The following is a 16,425-nucleotide window of genomic DNA, read 5'->3' on the forward strand; positions in this document are numbered from 1 at the left end:
CCCCCGTTGTATCTAGGAAGTAACTAACTTGATTTTGATATTACAGGCTCATAGGCAGAAGGGATTTACCTTGTCTTGGATGAGACTTTGGACTGTGGAGTTTGAACTGTTGCTGAAATGAATTAAGACTTTGGGGGACTGTTGGAAAGTTGTGATTGCTTTTGAAATGTAAGGACATGAAATTTGGGAGGGTCCAGGAGTGGAATGATACCTAAATCATTTCCCTCTAATTCAAAGTTCCAAAAGTCTCTAGGGTGGGGAAAAAATGCCACTAGTCTCTTTGATAAAAAATAACAAGAGTCACCTTTGTTCCAGTTCTCAACAAGCTCCTCCCCTCCAAATCTCATCTTGAATTCCCACATGTTGTGGGAGGGACCCAGTGGGAGGTAACCGAATCATGGGGTCACTTTCCTGTGCCATTCTCATGATAGTGAATAAGTCTCATGAGATCTGATGATTGTATAAGGGGAAGTTTCCCTGCACAGCTCTCTTCTCTTGTCTGCTGCCATGTGAGATGTGCCTTTCACCTTCTGTTATGATTGTGAGGCATCCCTAGCCACCTAGAACTATAAGTCCAGTAAACCTTTTTTTTCTTTTCAGGCTTAGGTATGTCTTTATCAGCAGTATGTAAATGAACTAATACAGTCTTCCTTTGTCTCTTAACAAAGTTAATCTCTTATATTTTATTAATCATCTGATAATAAATATTTGAGTCCCTTTTTGTTTCAAGCATATTTCAGAGTCTTTTTTTTGCATTGATCCTCAAATAACTTTTAAGTAGGTATTTTTATTATTCCCAGTTTGGGTTCACGAAAGGTTGTATAACTTGTCTGAGGTTATAAATTTAGAAAATGCTGAAGCCAAGGTCAAACCCAGGCAATGCCATTCCAGAGCCCACAGGTTTTCCTCTTTCTTGCCATAGGATTTAAGCTAGGGCAGTGTTTCCTTATGTAGGGGCACATACCCTGGTGCATGAGGGGACTTAGGTGGTATATGCAAGATCTTTAAGCAATATTGAATCATATATGAATTTTGGTCCCTTTCCAACCCTTCTGAACACATCAAGGAGAAAGTTTTATTTTGGTCCTGGTCTTGAACAACACTCACATGTGTAGTGTCTTTCTTTGGGGATAGGGGGAGGTAGGACAGGCAACCCAGTCTAGATAACATTTCATAAGGCTTTTTGTTTCCATCATATGTATTTCACAGTTGTCTCTTATTTATAAAAGCTTCTACTGGTTCTTTATTTATGTTTAATCGTGTGAAATTTAAATTTTAATAATTTAATGAAAGTTGATTGAAGAAAGGTATGAAGTAGGCATTAGTAGGTAAGTAATATCAATATGGCAAAATCATGATGGTGGCACCCTAAATAACTTATCTGGAGAACACTGAACTGGACAAATTCCTTTAACAATGAAACCTGAAATTATACAAAAGTCCTGACCGGTGTAAGCAGTGGGCGTTCCCATGGTTGTGGGAGGCTAGTTGTGTTTCATGTGATCAGACACTTTAGAAGGAGTGTAACACACTGCATTTTACTTACTAGCTCTGTCTTCCCTGTGTGCTCCTCGTGGGTAGGGATAATGTATTCTTTTATTTTCCTAGAATGCCTGCCCTTTATTGGTGCCTAGAAAATATTGGCTGAATGAAAATATAAATATATACTTAATATTACTTATAGTGGATCATAAGATTATTTGATAAGCATGCCACATGTAGGTACCATACAATCATTTACAATATAGTTTCCTTCATAGTTAACTGAAATAACTATATTCAGTTATTATATATTAGATAAATAATTGTTTCAATTTTATGACTGGCAATACCGGCACACAGAGAAGTATTTGACTTAGAATTACAGGGTTTTGGAGCTGGGGGACTCTTAGATTTTGTTGAATCTCACTAACTTTACTAGTCTACAAGCAGTCAAACTCACATCCAAGGTCATACAGGTCATTAGTGGAGGAGGTGCAACTCATAATAGTTTTTATTATAGGGTTGGTAGTTATGTGAACAAGTGTATGAATCCTGTGTGAAGTCTTACCAGTTGCTGACTGTACTATGATTTAGCCTCTTTTAAAATGAAGTTTTCTAAAAAGGAAATTGGATACTCTAATATTTACTTCATAGGGTTATTAGGAGGACTATGTAAGATTATTAAAGTGCTAAGTATAACCTATGAAAAGCGTTCAATAAATAATAGCCTATAATACAGGTAGTAACACTACTAATACTACTACTAGTGATAGCATGGTAATAGTAGGGGTGTAGTAACAGAAATGGTGGTTCATGTAGTAGTGATATAAGCTTATCCAAGTCTTTCTGACACCATCATGAAGTTCAGAATAGGGAAGAGACAGCACCAAACTCTGTCTGAAGGGCTTAATAAAGGAAACACCAAGAAGGTGAGATTTGAACGAAAAGTATGAAGGAAGAGTAGAAATCACTTACCTAAATCACTTAATAGGTAAATTGCAGAGAAGGGTTTTCCTGGCGTAGAGATTAGCCCATGCCAAGTGGGCATGTTATGTTTTCTATGGCTGGAAGGAACAATGCATCTGCAGAATGTGCAGAAGATCAGACTGTGAAGTTGGATGAGAGTGGACTCATGTCATGCTAAACGCGTTGGAATTTTCCTTAAAATTGTGATGAGACATCAAAATATTTTAAGCAGGTTAGTAAGCAGATCAGATTTGGGTTTTAAAAAGAAAACTCTAGAGGTATTATATGATGGATAGATAAGATGAACTAGCTTGGAGACGCAAATGTCTAAGAGAGGTACTATTCACCTTTAAATGTATAGTTCTATTTGATTCTGACAACTATATGAGAGACTGTACCCTTGATGCAGCCTTCCAAGAAAGACACAGGAATTAAAGAGTTTTATCAAAATGATAACAACCATAAATAACTGTCAGCTGCTGATATGAGTAATGGAAGGAGATCAGCTTCAGCAGCTGGTGAGCTTGGGCAGCGAGCGTGATGACAATCCATGTTTTTTGCTATTTGATGAGAGTTAGTCCCACATATTCCATTCATTTAAATCTATTTCTTTGGAGATGCTGTAAAGTCTCAAAATATTTTCCTTTATAATGAGTTGATTCATCTTAGCTGAATTAAAATGTGAATGTGCAATAAGGAGAACTATTTTTTTAAAGACCCAAGAAAAGGTAAATATTGTCATAAAATGTAAATGTATAACTAATTTAATGACATATCTTTTATATTTGAATAATAGAAACTTCTTCCAGGGTCACCTTTCTTATAATACATATGTCTAAGCTGTGCTTATAGAATAGGAGTAATAAAAGAGAAAATCCTAAACTCAGTGTTTAAAGCAACCCTTAACTGGCACTAAAACAAACAAACAAACCATAAAACCTATTAGGGAATTAGGGTCTGTCACTCATTGAGACTTTAGAATTCATATGCTTATTTTTCGCAGTAGTTCACACAGGATTCATACACTTGTTCACATAACTACCAACCCTATAATAAAAACTATTATGAGTTCCACCTCCTCCACTAATGACCTGTATGACCTTGGATGTGAGTTCCTTTTCTGGCAACTCCATAAAAATAATTCATAGAATCAAAGAATGTTCAAGTTGGGAAGCATTTTGGGGATAGCTTGCCCAATGTTTATCTGATAACATTATTGCAGAGATTTTAACCTTTAAATAACCCTCCAGAGAAGTAATGTAACTGACAGCTTGTGGTTTGCATTAGAGATGTTGACAGGTATGAGAAGTATATGGGGCATTTGTGATTATTTCTTTTTCAGGTCACTTTTTATTGGCATGTATTTACTTACTTTTAGATGTTTGTTTCATCATGCCTCACATCATCATTGTGTATCCAAGCTGAGAACTAATCTTTCTGGTCAATAAGCAGTTTGTGATGTTTATCTTGGGTTTGCTCATTGTATCAGTAATGATTAAATTTGAATATTGAATGACGTTGAATGACTAAGTAAGTAGGTGACTCCTGAGGAAGCTGCATACTACATAGAGTGCATTAAATTCAGAGCTAAAATGTTTTTTAAATAAATGTTTTGTTTTCCATACTTGTCACAGGGTATCTTAGGGAACTCTGGCAGAAGGAATAAGATGGAATTTCTAATAAAGGCCTTTAGGAAATATTTTAGGTGATAAGTTTTAAAAATATTATATCTAGTATACTTTTCAAAATATGAAAAGAAAGGGACAAACAAGGTACATGCTTCTTAGCTGTTGTTGGGTGAGTGATTCATTTTCTTCCAGTTGCAGGGAGAGGTGCAGTCACCAAAAACAAGAGTTGACTGGGAAGGAAGGAATTTTAAGAAAAATGGATGAAATTTAATCTCTGATCATTGACACAATTATAAATACCAAATTGATTTTTCCCCAGAGAAAAATCTCCCCTTCAGAACTCCTTTTCTTTTCTAAATCAGTTAGAAATATAACTTTAAATGAAATTAAAGCTCTAACATTTACCATAGAAACTGTCTCCAAGTTGTAAATTGAATTCCGACTGATTATAAATGAACTATATATTTTGATCTTTATATTTGTGATACAGATAATCGAATTATAGTATTTGATAGAGATCAAGGAGTTTATTACCTGTTATATAAGAGTTCAGCATTTAGTACCAATATGCAAATAAGCAAAGCAAAACAATTCTTATGTTTGTGATATTGAAAAGTAAGCCGATACATGGGTTGAGCAGATATGACGTATTTAGAGTGTCTCTGAGGGAAACTAACACATAGCATCTCTCTTGGCTTCCCTGATTCTAAACATGTTAACATATAAAGCAAGGGAGTGAGGGAGAACCTTATTGCTGCAGGAGGCTGGGGTGGATGATGTGATCCTAGGTCTGTTAGACAAGTGGGTCTATTGAAGAACCCCATAATTAGTCAGGATCTTCCCACCTGGGCACGGGATTCTGAGGGGCAGGCTCCTATCCCTGGAGATGCTGCAGAGAAAGTCTGCTCACTGCAAGTTACCTTTTCTATGCCTAAATTTTGACTTCTTTCTATGATGACATCTTTTGCGAGTTATGCCTAGAAGTGAAATTTCTACATTGAAGGGGGATGTGCTGATTAACCTCAATATAAATAGTGTTTACAGTGTGCACATCTTATTCACTTTTGTATTCACTCTCATTGGACAAATCTTGATTAAACACCAAGAACATTGCAGGCCCTGTGTGACACACTGGAGAAGAGAGAGTAGAGGACAGACACCAGTTTCTTCTCCCGCAGCTAAAGCTTAGTGAGTGAGGCAAACATTTAAACATGAAAAATGCTTCTGAGAATAAGTGACATTCAGCCTGAACCCTGATAACTGACCTAGGAAGGGTGAGTGAGTGGAGAGAGTAAAGGATCCAGGCAAAGAAAACTCCAGTAACCAAGTCTCAGAGACAGGACAGCCCGCACTTCCATGGCTGAAATGTTTTCTTTGTTTTAGTTCATCTGTGGTTCACTCTGAACAAATCTTTACATTTATTTAAATAATTACTTGCAGGCTACATGTTGGGTACAGTGTACACTGCTCTGGTGATGGGTGCACTAAAATCTCAGGAATCACCACTAAAGAACTTAGCAATGTAACAGAAAACCACCTCTACTCCAAAACTATTGGAATTAAAAAAAGAATCTTTAATTGCAAAATAATTTGATTTCTATGTTTGCGTTATTTTAAAAATATATTTACAAAAAATTAATTCCATGTGTTGTTGGCCTTAATGTTTATTAAAGGTCATGTTATTCTAAGCCGCCTTTCTTTTTTTAGATTTCTTTGCTTTGTTTTGTCTGTAGTTTGCTTCAAGCAAAATTTTTCCTACAGGAATTTACATGAAATATGCAAGAACTCTTTAATGATGTTTTTCTTAGAATTATGTCTTAATTTTAAAAAATTACCACCACCACCACTACTACTACTACTACTACTACTACTACTGAAATCTCACCAGAAACTTCCTCTTTGTCTTATTCTCTTTTATTTCTTTTGCCTGGTATAAAATGCCACCTTCCCATTTGCAGACTCAAGTCTTCCTTTAGTGCAAGATTTTTCTTTTGTTATGTTTTTATTGATTTATTCTATTTGTTGTTGTCTTTTCTTCAGAAAGGGAAGTAATCTGCCATATCCTCCAGATAGGTATCTTACACCTCATATACCTCCTCACACCAGTCTTTGTTCTTCTTCTTTTCTTTTTTTAGTGGCTTAGAAGAACATGCGTTTGCTCTCTTACAGTTCTGAAAGTCAGAAGTCCTAAAATCAAGGTGTCAGCAGGGCTGCCTTCCTTCTGGAGGTGCTGGGGGGAATCTTCATCTTTTTCAGCTTCTAGAGGCCGCGGGCATTCCATGACTCTTGGTCCCTTCCTCCATCATCAAAGCTAAAAGTGTAGCAATTTCCACTCTTAAATCCCTGGCCACATCCTCACTCAAACGCCCTTTCTCAAACTCTCAAATCGTTGTTCTTTTTCCCTCCCTTTGGGAGGATTCTTCAAGTGTCTCCTAAATTGCTGAATTCATTTTTTTGCTTTGTCAGATCTACTGTTTGTTGTTCTAATATTGATTTTAAAACTTGGTTATATTTTAGATTCCATATAATCTTTTGTTAATCCATCCTGCTCTTAAATTTCTGTCTCCATCTCAGTCTACTCTTAACTTAGTTCTATTTTGTGGACACTATAGTGCAGTGGTTAAGGCTGTACAGTGTGGATACAGGCCGCATGGGCTGCATTAAGGCCCTGTCACTTGCTAGCTGTGTGGCTGGGAAAAATATGTGGAATCTGTGCCTCAGATTCCTCATCTGTGAAATGGGGACAAGAAAATTGCCTGTCTCATAGAAATGCTGTGAGACTAAAAGTCAATTCATTTGCCATGGTTAGTAGTCAATAACGTAGTTTCTAATTCACCCATAGTCTATATTTTTCTAAATTATTCAGAATAATTGTTTAGAATTTCATCCAGCTGTTGTTGCTTGTATCAGTATGTGTGTATACATGTCATGTGTGTTTTGTTACTTATCTTTTAAGGCATCAAGTTTTATTCAACCTTAATATTTTAAAATTCTTAATTCTTTCCGTAATCAATTTGGTTGGCCTCGAACGTATCTTCTCAGTTATTAAATGGATGGACTGTTTGGCATGTATTTCCTTTAGTCAGTTTTCTGGGAGTGGGAGGTGCAGATTTATTTAGTGTAATTTACTAAAGGACTGAGTGCTTGGTCCAGGGCCTTTTAATAAGGTGAAGCTTAAGGCTGGCTCATCAGAAGCCATCTATACTTCTTCCTTTTCCAGGACAAGGCGTGACAAATGGCAACCCAGCCGACGTTGCCCCACAGCTCTCCCAGCTTCAGCTCCTAGCACTTAGTCCTTCACCCAGCTGTTCTGTGCATCACTCCCCAGTATCTTCACCCCAGCTACATCCTGTTGCTGGGGGCTGTTGTCTTAGAGAGACAGGAATTAATGGGGCATGAAATAAATCTTGTCATTCAGGAAGTGGCACTCACATGCTTCTTTCTCAGTGACCTCAGCAGTACTCAAGTAACTTTTCAACTTCTCATTAAAACAAAATCTGTCTGCGGGCTGCGAGTTGTAGTGGGTGAAGATGGAAATCCTCAGCTCTCATGTTTTGCATCTTTTTGTCCTCCTGAACAGAAGGTATCGGATGGTGGTTAAGGATTCACAATACAGACTCACATAGACCTGGTTCAAATTCCAGCCGATTGGTGGGTATTCCAGGTTAAAAGAGTTAATCTCTTTGAGATAAAGTTTCTTCATCCATAACAAATGGATGTAAAAAAATAAAAGTGTCTCCTCCATGCTCATGTAAGGTTTTAAATTAGAAAATGTTCAATAAATGGCAGCTGTTGTCAGCCTGGAAACATCCCTTTCCTTTCATCAGCTCACAGCACAACTTTGTTTTCCCCCATGTGTGGGGTTCAAGACCTAGCCCTCAGTTCTTGTAGAAAGTTGTGATTGTTGAGAGGTGCTCACAGGGTTGTCAGTGGTAGGATAGCAGAGAGGTTGGTGGAGTGTTCAAGGCTGATACAGACAGTCAGCTGAATTTGGGACTGAGACACACAAATCCTCTGATAACCAAATTCCCTAACTTCCAGAAGAGATTGAGGACTCTGCAAGACAAGTTATCCCCAGGACTGCAGGACTTGATGACTTTCTCTTCTGCCCCTGCTCTGGCAGGGACACAGTGCTTACTGTTGGCAATCTACATTTCCATTATTCCTAAGCACTAGCACCTTCTGGAAAGCAGACATTTCCCAGAATTTCAGGCCTCGATGACCCAGACCTGGAGACATGTGTTCTTCATCTTCATCTGGAATGTCTTCACTGATCTTTGAGGTCCTCAGACAGAAAGGGATTTATTCCTTTGACACTCCCTTCCCTCCCCTTTTAAAAGCCAGAACTTGATTATCTCTAGTGGTATTCACACTTACAACATATTAAAAAATCAATCTAATTGACTACACTGGGAGCCTTTTCTTATATAGCATCTTACTTCCCTTAAAAAAGAAACACCTCATATCACCTTCACCCAATACTTTTCATACATCATAGACAGAGTGGATCCCCGAAATAGCTCTATTATTCCTCTCCCTAAAGTAGAGACATAGCTGGGAATTCATTTTAAAGAGGACAGTTGATTACATTTATATAATAACTATTACCCTTTGTCCTGCCAGTTTGCCAAAGGACTTCATCTAAACTTCAGTTTAGAAAGGCCCCGTGGATCCTGGCAGATCATCCTCTGGTATTTTCAGTGTTGTTGAAACTTTATATTTCTTTGTGTTTTCATGAGGGTAAATCAAGAATCACTAGCCTTCCAATATCTGATCTCAGGTTCCCCTGTTCACATTTATGAAATGGGTAATTTTTCTTATTTGAATGGAAAACATTTCAACTTATGTAAATGTTTATGAAAATCTTGAAGACTAACAATAATTCTTTGTAATCTTACCTTCTGTTTCAGCTGAATTTTATTCTGTTTCTGAATACGGTTAGAGTTCTAGCTACCAAAATCTGGGAGACCAATGCAATTGGGCATGACACAAGGAAGCAATACAGGTAATTTCAGGACAGGCACCATCAGAGGAAATATTTTGGTTCCTTCCTTCCTTCCTTCCTTCCTTCCTTCCTTCTTTCCTTCCTTCCTTCCTTCCTTCCTTCCTTCCTTCCTTCCTTCCTTCCTTCCTTCCTTCCTTCCTTCCTTCCTTCCTCTTTCTTTTCCTTTTTGGCAGAGTATCACTCTGTTGCCCAGGCTGGAGTGCAATGGCACAATCTCAGCTCACTGCAACCTCCGCCTCCCAGGTTCAAGCAATTCTCATACCTCAGCCTCATGAGTAGCTGGAATTACAGGTGTGCGCCATCATGTCCAGTTAATTTTTGTATTTTTAGTAGAGATGGGGTTTTGCCATGTTGGCCAGGCTGGTCTCAAACTCCTGACCTCAGGTGATCCACCTGCCTTGGCCTCCCAAAGTGCTGGGGTTACAGGTATGAGCCACCGTGCCCAGCCTTTGGTTACTATTTCAAGTAAAGAATAGATATAAATTGATTTGAAATACTTTTATGAGATTAAATTTATGAATGTATATTTATTGTGTGATTTATCAGAAAAGCATATATATTAAGAAAACATAAGTAACTCCAAAGACTACACCTTGTGCTTAAATTCTAGGTATATTTTAAAATCTGTTTTTAGCAGGTTGGGATGTTCCCATCAACCGTATGTGAACTCACAGAAAATATCTTGATGATCTTGGCAGACAATTTTATTTGCATTCTACAAATATGTCATAACTGAAAAGATCAAGTAGATTTGCTGTATTGTTTCTAATCTTTACATCAAATTGTCTCTCACTAAATATGCAAATGTATTGATTGAGAGAGGTCCATTCTTCAGCCTTTCATGAGGAAAAGGACAATCAAGTTTTGTGATTGTTATCAAACTATCTTCAGGTTGTGTGCATTTCTCATAATGATCATTTTGGAAATTTTGAATATTAGTGGCATCTATCCAACTGGACATCCAGTAATCAGGTAGATGTGGATTTGGTTTTATAATCTTCAGTTAACTATTTATTTCTGCCTCAGATTGTTATGAAATGCTATCTCAGACATATAGAGGAAAAACATAGTCAGCATTTTGATCTTCTCTCATGAATCTTCCATAAGTCCTCATTGATTTAGTCCTCTCCACCATTTAGGTCGTATTTACTGTTGAGCTGCAAAGACTACAGGTATGGCCTGCAGGATTCACAGTATCCTATGCCCATAGGATGCACAGTATTAACAAATCAGCAGCTGCCAGTGCCAGTTATTTTTCATGTGCTGTCAGTGGTAGTATTATACGTTGTGCATGAGTTTACGGTGAAAAGTCTAGGCTATACTAACACAGCTTATCTCTCACATCACATCCCATCTGTGAAGACACAGGCCAAAGGATAGAATAATAAGAAATGTAAATAACTTTTCACTCTTCTTCATAAAGTGGAAGAGTATAGTGGTGTTTGGAAGCTACTTACTTCTCTAGTTCTGAACAAAGCTGCGTATTTCTATAGTTCTGAATGACATGAACTAATATTTTTAGTAAAGTGTTGCCCAAGGGACATGAGAAGTTTTGGAGGGAACAAAGGGTGACCTATCTTTAAAAATGGATAGAATAGACAACATTTTGAATTAATTCGTAGAGGATTATTTCCCAGAACAACTGAAGAGAATAATTTATCAAGGATTGAAATAATCAACTACTGAGAATTCAGAGTAACTTTGAAATAATCTGGTGCCCAGAAGATTTCAAGTATGAAATTGTTAATTAGAACAGTTTAGACTAATGGAAGTCAGAAAAAGTATTTTTCAGCCAAATACATTTTTTAATGGCTGAAACATATTTCATGTCCTTAATTATGTCCAAAGTTAAGCCACAGATAAAAATGTAGTGAAAAGTGACTCTTTTTTCAGAGAAAAATGTGGGAACCTACTTGACACCAGTTTGAGAATTCAATTCCATATTCTGTTTCTGAGGCCATAGATTTTCAAGTTCAAATAGCATCTCACTTTTTAAATAGGCTTAGGAAAATTAAATCTGTGTCCCTGTCTCAGTGACATTCCTACAATGAGGGTTAATTGAGTATTTAAATTTATATCAGCTAATTTTTTTACCTTTACACTTATCTTCCATTCTGTTATTTCCTTTGTCTAACAAATGTTCAAATATTCTTGCTAAAATAAAACGATACAAAATTTCCAAATGGTGGCATCTAAAACAGTTACAAAGCATGTTTCCATACATACTACTATGAAAAACTAAAAACACCTTTCAGAGCTGAGATAATCTCTCCAGGTGAATGTGTGCTCACACACAAAAAAGACAGACTTCTGAAAAGTACATAAAATCTCTTGGTGGGCATGGTGGTTTAAAATGGAAAGGAATTAATCAATCAGTTCTTAAAATAATTTTTTATTTTGAGATAATTGTAGATTCACATACAGTTGCAAAAATCATACAGAGAGATCCCATATATCCTTTGACCCATTTCCCTCATTGGTGACATAGTGTATAACTACAGTTTACAATAATTTACCTTAAAACAAAATTGTATGAGTAAAATTCAATCATCTATTAGATTTAATAACACAGATAATACATTTTTTTTCCTTTTAAATTACAACTCAATTACTTCATAAAATAAGAAGAGGTTGCCAGGCCTGGAAAAACAAGACATATGAAAAAATGCAAGATTTGGTGAAAAAGAATACTTGGATGTTTTGACTAATTTGACTTCCCATTTAATGTTAGACAAAACTCATATTCAATGTTAATTATTTTTAGAATAAATCCAACCAGTATTTATCATGTAGCATGCTAGTAAAGAGGAGAGGTTTTAAGGCCGCATCCATCACTTACTTCATCACACTGAGTGGATACTTTCTGTCCCTGAGCCTCTATCCTCTCTTGGCAATGGGACAATAATGGTTCTCTCCCATGGTTGTTAGAATAAAATGAGGCAACTAGCATGGGATGTAACAGGAGCATGGTGCTTGATGGCCAGTAGCATCATTTGCTGAATGCCCTCCTTGAATCCTCAATTTAGGTGGGGATGGGTAGAGACAGAGAGAGTGGGAGTGATAGATATTATGATTGATTTAATGAAATAAAATGAGGAAAGTACCAACAGAGATGCCCATACAAAGTGCTATGTATACAGAAAAGAGGGAAGGATTAATTCAAGGCCACGGGGGATCAATCAAGAAAGGCTTAAGAGCAATAGTAGTTTCTTTTTAAAACTAAATTGATTCTTAAAAGAAAATCAGAGATTTTCTAGAGCTGCTCACCTGGAGAGAAATCACCTAGGGAGACAGAGCACAGAATTAGGAATCTATTTTCTAAACAGAACACTGAGTCCCAAAACCACCTGACTTCTTTGCATTCCTCTCATGGCTTTGGCCTTGGACACAGAGCACACCATGTTTCCAGCAAGCCAGAAGACCGCTATCAGTTGGTACATCCCTGAATCATCTTATTAGACAGCTGTGCATTTTCAGAGAACCAGGGTGTAAAAACGTACCATGTGCACGGGTGACCATATGGACGCTGAAAAATATCAGTGCCCAGGATTGCTACATGATTTGAATAGAGAGGAAATGTCCATTTTAAGTGAACAGCCAGACCCATGACCCATGTACACATTTGCTTGGCATATGCAAACTAGCAAAACTCATCAATATTCACAGGGCTATAATTAGTTACATTCCATTGAACAGAATTTGTATTTCTATGGGCAGGCATTATTTGCATCACTGTGGTAGGCATATTTCTATACTGGCCCCCAAGATTCCTGCCCCTGGGTGTATAAGCCTTATAAAATCCCTGCTCCCCCAATATCCTTCACCTTGAGTGTGGGTAAGACCTATGATGGGGTAGCCTTTCCATTGGTTAGTTTATTTTATATGACAAAGATGTTAGCATAGTCATTCCTGTGATTATGATGTGTTATATAAGATTCCATCCTGTGAGCCTGGAGAGAGATTCTCTGGCTGACTTTGAGGAAGCAATCTGACATGTTGTGAGGGCCTATAGCTAGAACCTGAGAGAAGCCTACGGGTGTTGAGTAACCCCTGGTTGACAGCCAACAAATAGCCCTGCAACTGCAAGAATCTGAGATTTTTCTAGCAATGTGAATGAACTTAGAAGTGAACCCTGAGGCCCAGGTAAGAATGCAGCCAACACCTTAATTTCAGCCTTGAGAGACTGTGGGCCAGGGACCCAGGGTATGTGCCTGGACTCCTAGCCTATAGAAACTGAGAGAGAATGAATGAGTACTGTTTTAAACCACTAAATTCGTAGTAATTTGTTATACAATAGAAGATGAATATAATTACCACCGGTTTTCTATAAATGAACTTCTATCTCCATGGAGTTATAAAAGAGCTTAGTCCTAGAAAAAGAGGGAGAAAACCCAGATGGCTGAGCCTGCAGGATACTCACTACATTTTGGTTGCCTAAAGCAACTTTTCCTTAACTCTGCATTGAACCAAACTGTCCCTAATGTTCACATTTGTGATAATTTCACAGTGTGCTCCATTGGTGTAGTTTTTGTTTTCACTTAGTTTTGGGCTCCTAGTCATACACAATAGGAAAAATCAGCAGCTTGATTCTGAGAACAGTCTCTGGGAGGATTTACCCTTTCATCTTCAAGGAGGAAATACAATTTTTGTTTCAGAGTGATGTTCGACAAGACTTTCAAGGTTTTGCAAGTGAGTTAATGCTGTCCCCTTTTATCTGATTAGGCTGAACTAAAAGGCCATGAAGGCACTCAAGTGTCCTGCCCAGATAGGCAGTGATGGAAAGAGGGCACTCACCATCAGGATTCAGGAGAACAAGCACATCCCAGGGAGCCCTGACAGTTGAAAGGACTAGTTTGGTCAGAGGAACCCGCTGTTTATCAGAGATCTTACCTTGGGTGGAACAGATTTAAGGTAGAATCTTCATATTGAATAGACTATAAGTAACTCGAAGTATGAGGTGTGAGGACCAGGAGCAGCATAGGAGAAAGCCCATAGGCTGCAGGGAAGCTCTGAATGTGAGGACGAGTGGGTGGAGCAGATGGTTCAGGCACTAGTAAGAGACAAGACAGACAGAGGACAATGAGGTGGAGCAAATGTGCAACCCCACCTACATCTACACTAGGCATTTCAATCTGATTTCAATATGATTTTATGGGACACTTTAGCTCCTATTGTCAAGAGGGTTATGATAGGAAAGTGTATGTACATGGAAGACGGTTCCCAGTGGAGCCTGAGAATATTATAGTTCATATGGACTTCTAGGCCCTATTTCCTCATTTTGGAGATAAAACTAAATCACAATCACACAGGTAGTTAATATCAAGTCTGGAACCTGAATTAAGATCTCTGCAGCCTTAGTCTAATGTGATCTCTACTCACTCACACAGCTTATTTCCAAGAAGAAAAACAGATAAGTAAAGCAGCTGGAGGGAAGACTAGTGAGAAAGGAAGAGGATCAATTGTTTGAGATTATTAGAGTGTAAATACTTCACAGAGAAAGGGAGATATTTGCAATAAGTATGAAAGAAGAAGCCAGATTTGGCAATTTCTTAGATAAAAAGTATAATGTCATCCACCTCAGGAAAACCTCCCAGAAAATAGTATGCTTGAGGGTGCTAGCTATCTATTGCTGCAAAAGGAATGACCACAAACCTAGTGGCTTAAAACAACTCCCTTGCTATTTCCCAGTTTCTGTAGATCAGGAATCTAGGTATGAATCCCCTGCTTCAGGATCTCTTACCAGGCTGCAACTGATTTTTCAGCTGGGACTGTGGTCTTATCTTAAGTTTGGACTGGGGAAGAATCTACTTCTAAGTTCATGTGATTGTTGGTAAGATTCAGTTACTTGCTGGCTGTTGTCCAGATGCCACCTTTCCTTGCCACATGGGCCTCTCAGTATAGCAGCTCACAACATGGTAGCTTGCTTCATTGAACCAAGCAAGAGAGCCAGTCTGCTAGTGAGATGAAAGTTACAGCCTTATGCAATGTAATCTCATAAGTGGCGTGCTGTCATCTTTGCCATAATCTACTGGTTAGAGACAAGTCCCAGGTCTTGCCTACACCTAGAAGGAAAGGATAAAACAGGGGCATAAATAGCAGGTGGGGGATCATGAAGGCCCACTTAGAATAACCATCATATTGGAAAGCCTGGGATTCTTCCAAATACTTAAGAAAATTTATAGGAAGTGGCAGTTAAGGAGAATGATGAAAATATATCAAACAACTTAGTTTGCCAAAAAAATAGACAAAATAGACCTATAGGCACTTTGAGACAGAGTATTTGGCAGAGAATATTCAGAGAAGGCAAGATGAACTGACCACATATGGCTCATAGAAAAATATAAAATGTCTCCCAAAATAAGCATCATCAGTGAAAACTGGAGATACAAATGTAAGAAGAAACAAGGGAATAATGAATTTTAAAATGAACAAAATAAGCTGAACTACTTCTATGAAAGTAAAGGCAGTTAATCTGGATGGAAGTAATACTTCTTTACATCTCAAATGGTTAAAGGAAACTTAGGACAGAAAAAAAGCATTATACAACTTTATGTAAATAGTATCCTTTAAACAAGAAGAGTGGAAATGAGACTGAAGAGATTTAGGGGATAGCAATTATAGGGAGTGAGAATAAACTACCTGATTTAGTATGTAAGTGACAGAAAGAGGAGAGAAGGGAAAAAACCAGCAGAAGCAGTGGGATCCAAAGAGATAGGGAAAGGTCAGCCCAAGCCTGGACAACATGGCGAGACCCTGTCTCTAAAAAAAATAAAAAAATAGCAGGCATGGTGGCAAGTACCTGTAGTCACAGCTACTTGGGAGGCTGAGGCAGGAGGATTGCTTGAGCTCAGGAGCTCGACGCTGCAGTAAGCTGTGATCACGCCACTGTATGCCAGCCTGGGAGACAGATAGAGTGAAACGCTGTCTCAAGAAAAGATAAAAAGAAAGGGTCAGCCCCACACCCATTAGCTCTGCTAAGTTTTTTTTTTTTTCCTCCAGCACGCTGTCTCTACTGAAAGGCACTCTAGTTAATGAATGAAAAGGCTTGCTGTTCTCCTTTAGGAAACTGGCCAAATCGACCCTGGTCCTGGTCCTGGTCTTCGGAGTGCATTACATCGTGTTCGTGTGCCTGCCTCACTCCTTCACTGGGCTTGGGTGGGAGATCCGCATGCACTGTGAGCTCTTCTTCAACTCCTTTCAGGTAAAGGGTGCTGCCTAGTCATCTGATTCTTGTAATTTGCTTGCCTGCCTGCCTGCCTGCCTTCCTTCTTCCTTCCTTCCTTCCTTCTTTCCTTCCTTCCTTCCTTCCTTCCTTCCTTCCTTCCTTCCTTCCTTCCTCCTTCC

At 38.2% G+C, this 16,425-nt stretch overlaps 1 protein-coding gene across 1 annotated transcript in view; it reads left to right on the forward strand.

Annotated features, from left to right (window-relative positions):
* Positions 1 to 8,974: 8,974 nt before the first annotated feature.
* The window catches only part of LOC105503312 (parathyroid hormone 2 receptor-like), a 13,058-nt gene continuing 5,607 nt past the window's right edge, over positions 8,975 to 16,425 (forward strand). Inside the window, exons 1-2 of the mRNA XM_011930169.1 lie at positions 8,975 to 9,081; positions 16,144 to 16,282. Coding sequence (XP_011785559.1) covers positions 16,250 to 16,282 — 33 coding nt within the window. The 5' untranslated portion in view covers positions 8,975 to 9,081; positions 16,144 to 16,249. The remainder of the gene's footprint in view (positions 9,082 to 16,143; positions 16,283 to 16,425) is intronic.

The sequence above is a fragment of the Colobus angolensis genome, unplaced genomic scaffold (genome assembly GCF_000951035.1).
Source record: "Colobus angolensis palliatus isolate OR3802 unplaced genomic scaffold, Cang.pa_1.0 Scaffold847, whole genome shotgun sequence".
NCBI lineage: Eukaryota > Metazoa > Chordata > Mammalia > Primates > Cercopithecidae > Colobus > Colobus angolensis.